At 34.4% G+C, this 5,174-nt stretch overlaps 2 protein-coding genes across 2 annotated transcripts in view; both read left to right on the plus strand.

The window, feature by feature from the left end:
- Nucleotides 1–2,180, plus strand: LOAG_08533 (hypothetical protein; the record flags this gene model as incomplete). Its single annotated transcript, XM_003144063.1, has 4 exons — nucleotides 1–19; nucleotides 244–377; nucleotides 1,151–1,258; nucleotides 2,049–2,180. 4 exons carry the CDS (start codon nucleotides 1–3, stop codon nucleotides 2,178–2,180), a joined length of 393 nt encoding a protein of 130 aa, XP_003144111.1.
- A 540-nt stretch (nucleotides 2,181–2,720) lies between these two features.
- LOAG_17284 (hypothetical protein) overlaps nucleotides 2,721–5,174 on the plus strand; it is a gene marked incomplete at both ends in the record, with an annotated part of 4,681 nt that continues 2,227 nt past the window's right edge. Inside the window, 5 exons of the mRNA XM_020449944.1 lie at nucleotides 2,721–2,803; nucleotides 3,423–3,476; nucleotides 3,668–3,813; nucleotides 4,340–4,434; nucleotides 4,722–4,862. Coding sequence (XP_020306457.1) covers nucleotides 2,721–2,803; nucleotides 3,423–3,476; nucleotides 3,668–3,813; nucleotides 4,340–4,434; nucleotides 4,722–4,862 — 519 coding nt within the window. The remainder of the gene's footprint in view (nucleotides 2,804–3,422; nucleotides 3,477–3,667; nucleotides 3,814–4,339; nucleotides 4,435–4,721; nucleotides 4,863–5,174) is intronic.

The raw sequence follows: 5,174 nt of genomic DNA on the forward strand, positions 1-5,174 counted from the left end.
ATGGCTCTGCCCTGTCAAGGTATGCTTTTTTTATTTATTTTTGCAAATATCTGATTGCAATATAGCGCGCAACCAGAAATTTCGGATAGCAGAAATCAAGATCAGGAAGAGGTTTAATTATAAAATACCTCGTCAGACTCACGTGTTCATGAGCAGTTGTATTCATTCCAAATCAGAGATATCTCATTTCATGTGTTGAGAATCGCTCAACATCTTGTAGATAGATGCAATACTCGCTTACAGTGACAAAGTACGGCCGCCATTTGAAAATCGTAATGGATGATGCCAAGCTGGAGCTAGTTGACAAGCAATCACCAGTTACCGTATTCATGGCATCCAAAAAATATTTAATAGTTGAAATAAATATTCCTACTGAAGTAAATAAGGAACTAAAGGAAAAGTTTGAAAAATTCCACACTCTTCCCAATGAATTAAAGCATGATGTTTTTTTATTCGAGTGGAATTCAGATTTTCTCATCTCTGATAAATAAAACAAGTAACTTTGTCATTCTCGCTACTGTTGACATTACAAAAATTTGGGAAGGGGAGAAATTCTACCTTTTCAATATTTAGTAACGACAATTTGCGCAACCATAGAAAATTTTTCCTCAATTTTAAAAAACGCATGAAGTGCTGCTAAATATTTAATAATTAAGTTTAAAGATTTTATTATTAAGATAAATGAATGATAACAGTTTGTTTCAAAATACTCAAAAAGATTAGTATTATTTGTTCGACAAGAACTGCTCCTACACTTTGGTAGAAAATTATATAATTATGTTATTCTGAAATCTAAGTTCTCGGCACATAAAATATAAGCAAATTGTTTTTGTCTGATTTGATGTATGCTAAAATCGTGAAATAAAGCATATTCCTAGTAAATAATTCGTCAGAATATTAAAGGGATGAGGCGCTATAAAAAATAGAATCTATTATTTTGTAATTAATTCCAACAAAAACCTATTAAAAAGGGGGGAGAAGTACAATTTTGTTGGAAAATTTAGTTGGATAAGAGTTCTATGTTTGAATTATTTCATGCTGCCTCGAGGAATGGTATATACATCCACAATGCTCCAACTAAACAGCTTTTTTCTCAATCATTTCATTTTGCATTAACAAAATCTCTTGGAAAGATTTAAATCATTTTCAGGAAAAGGATGAATGGAGCAATGCGCCGTCCGAAGACCGTTTTTTGACAGGTTTTACCACAATCATGGCCACAGTCATCTGCCTTGCTGTTTTCGGTGTCTTTTTACTGGTTTGCATAACATGCCTCATCCGAATACACTGCTGTAGATGTCGTAGGAATAATAATGCATAAAGCTAATAGTTTTTTGTCTTCATGCGAACTACAATGTGTCATTCATACATAATTTTGACCAGAAAGGTTAAATACCGCACTCCATAACGACTTTACAATAAAAAAAAAAAACTATTTTTTAACAAGAGCAAATAATAAACAAAGAAATATGATGCTTACCAAGTGTCTAACAACTGTATCGATGTCTATTTTTTAAAAAGTAAATGAAGTGGAATTTTTTGGCATTAAAAGATATTTTTGCCATTAATCCGATACAGTACCCGTGATAGAAGGCTTTATCATTAAGCTTTTTTCTATCCATTTTCATGACACAAAATATATTCCACATTATGCAACGTGACATAAAGTATGCTCTGTTTGGTGAAATATATTCGGGAAACATATTCTGCATGAAATTTGTTGTTTGGTTCAAGTAGTCACCTCTATTTCATTATTTCATCGCACCTACGTTGATGCTTGCAATTTAACTTATTCCAAAATTTTCCGGATGCTACATATCGATCTGTTTAAATTTAGATTTGAAGTTCAAATTTTGAAATTAAAACTTTTTTTAATCCAAAATTAATTTTTTTTAATCAGATTTTGAAATCAAAATATTTTTTAAATTTAGAATTGAAATTTTTTTTTTGAATTTGAAAGTTTAAATTTAGTACACTACAGAAATGGGCCGACGTGAAACTGCGAAAGCTGCTGAAGCCTGAGATCAGCAATATTAAGCAACTTTTAGAAATATAAACTACTCCTAACTTCGTCCATGCCGCAGAAAGCATTTTTTGAATGTTCAGAACTCTCGCACTGCACGAGTACTACGATCAGCAGCTTTACTGCAGTAACACGTACGGCACTCATCCAGCAATAGCAATGGCAGCTTGGAAAGCATTTAAGCAATTCCAGAGCTATCAATGGGGAGCTTTCATTTACATTCAGAAAGTACGGAAGACTTAGTTTAAAAGAAGTTCAGTTACAAATAGCTTAAGATCATTAACTAAATGATAAATCAGTATTCATCAACACAAAATGAACGCATTAACAAAAGCAACGGATGGTAGGATACAGCAATATTTGAAATTGAAGAAATCAGTTTGATCAGAGGTGGCATGAAACTGAAGCAAGACAAAGCAAACAGTTACAGAGAAAATGATCAATTTCCGCTCCCTCATGAAACATCCTGCAGACCGCTCCTCTCTCTCAACCGTGTCACATTGGAAAAATGATACGTATGAGAAAATTGAAAAAGTTTCCTTTTCATTACTACTGAAGAGCTAGGGAAGCATCGTCATGAGAATGCAAGTAGCACTGAGAAGCGCGATAAGGAAATGATTGTGGTTTTTAACAAATGCTATTGAAGCGTCTAGGATGATTCGAGAATCTTTAGGGGCACCCTATTCTAGAAACTGAGATGACCCTACGCAGAAAATTCGAATTGGTACTAATCAAGACCGCTTCTTGGCTGTTTCATCCAAGCGATTCAGAAACAACGCCGTAAAGAAAATTTCGAAAAAAATCCTTTTACAACGAAAAAAGATCGGCCCAGGATCTTCACTTCAGCGACTGATTAGTAAGCAGTCGCATCAGATCGTTCCACTTCACTCATTTCTGGACTTGACATTAAGAACCATTACTGTTGAAAGTACGTTCATTACTTGCTTTACCAATTGTTTTTCACTGCGTAAATTGATTCCACGTAAGCATAACGCACTATCATCTTCGGACCACTTTAGGAGACTTATTTCGAAATAGCGAACATTCTGCAAATGTCTGCATCTCGAAATATCAAATGACCGCTCATCTCTTCTCCGTCCTCCCCACAATAAAGTCGAACAATCTTAGTAGACCTGTAGTAAATTGTAGTGGTACAGTTGCTGACATGACCTTCCAGGGAGCTCCACAGTAACAGTCATGACCTTAACTCTTCCCGTGTATACACTTCTAGCCGTCGTTATCATCCAGATTTCTTGGTCTACAATTCCTGGATCTCGTTGCCTCTCATGTTCAGCCACTTGATGTGATTGATATCAGTATTGCTGTTATCATAAATTACATCTGAAAGCAGTAATCCCGCGTCCATTATCATCACCGCTTATTAGATAGAGGGCTGCAGTAGTAGTGTCTTTCTGGAGGCGAAACAGGTTTTGGGGGAAGATGGAGGTCCGGTGTAAGCGTCGTCGTGTCCTTCTGGATCCGATCAAGCACTGATATTTCTCCTTACTTTTTCGACTACATACGCTCTATTTAGTTATCCAAGGACGGCAGAGAGGCGTCCTGCTCATGTAATTTCCATTTTTCAGACAATAATATAATCATGCTACTGATTATGCTATATTTGGATCTGCTTTTTGGTTCTAGCGGTGAAAATATTGATTTGGATTTACACGTTGATCGAGAAAATTGGCTTGATCCGAATGATCCTTTTGCGTCATCATCATTTTGCACCAGAAACACTCTCGATCAGTTGGCAGTTTGTCAAGCGAATCTAAAGAAATGTTTGAAAGGTAGCAAAGTATGTAAGCTTGTCATTACCTGGTTAGCAGTGAGCAGGAAAGGTCTGAAAATCTACTTTCGAGCTTTCCTTCCCTCCCAGAAAAGGCTTTTAAATTGATTTTCTTCTGCTTTAAAAATTATTACTCTAATTAGCATAACTGGATGTGATTGGTTTCTCAAGCTTAAACTTATGCATTTTAAGGACACCTTTTTTGTTCTTTTAACAAAGGACCAAAACATTTTTTTTGATCAGAGTTGCACCTTGAACCTTGTATTATGAAGAGCAATATCGAAAATCGACTTACCCAACTTTGTTACTCTAAATTATCGTCACATTCTATGCAAGATTATCGCATTATGAATTCGATTGGTCTTCACGAATTAACTTTCTTTTTACTTTGTTATTGAAATTTTGATCTACTAAAATCTGTTCAGGAACTAATCTTTGATGACCAGCAAAGTTTTAGGGGATTTTTGCACTTTTTTTAATGACTTTTAATTTTAATGATCTTCCAAAAAACTGTTCAGAATTTTCAGTTGGAGATCATACCGAAAGTCATTATGTTCATGATTCGACGTTGAAACATATTGTACGGAATTTCTTACATCGTATGGATGTTGACATTGATAAGGTAGAATGATTTTGATGAATCTCTTAGATTTTGGTTTTCCTTTTGTGCCGAATCACTTGTTTGGACGAATGGATTTCACTTTTTGCCTTAGCTGTAATTCTGAACAATAAACAATCGTCATTATTTCAGGAATGATAATGAGATGACAAATCTACTTGAAAAGAAATATATTAACGAAATCTGCTTGAAAAGAAAAATATATTATGTTATATTTCATCAGTTGAAGTTATTACAAGATTACAGCATTTTTTCGAGAGATCGTTTTAGTATGATTCCTTATTTTACAGACAAAGCGCGTTGATCGGACTGTAGAAGTATATTTAGATGCTGATAGTTTGGTTGTTCTGAGGAAATATTTGAACTCAAAAGATGAAACAATCACTGTGCGCGAACAAGTCCGAGAAATTCTGGAAATAATGATTGTTCCGGTAAGTTTCTCAACTCACTTTAGCAATTTTTTGGTTCTTTCCAAATTTTTATCGCATTGTTTTTAGTTATTCTTAGAGTTTTACGGTTTTTCAAATTAGGTTTTGGTAATATTTTTTGATAAAAATGAAGTTGTATTTTTAGAAATGAAATCTAGACATATGCAAATGATATGTGTTTTTTTTAATGCCAAAATTAAAAGAGATCTTATATCTGTTTGCAGCAGCATTATGAAGATGTATCGTCTGTGAAGCGCGCCTTTGATAAGATTGTGACTTTTTTACCTTTGTTGAATGTTATGTTACTGATACCAG

The sequence above is a fragment of the Loa loa genome (genome assembly GCF_000183805.2).
Source record: "Loa loa unplaced genomic scaffold supercont3.57, whole genome shotgun sequence".
Taxonomy (NCBI): domain Eukaryota; kingdom Metazoa; phylum Nematoda; class Chromadorea; order Rhabditida; family Onchocercidae; genus Loa; species Loa loa.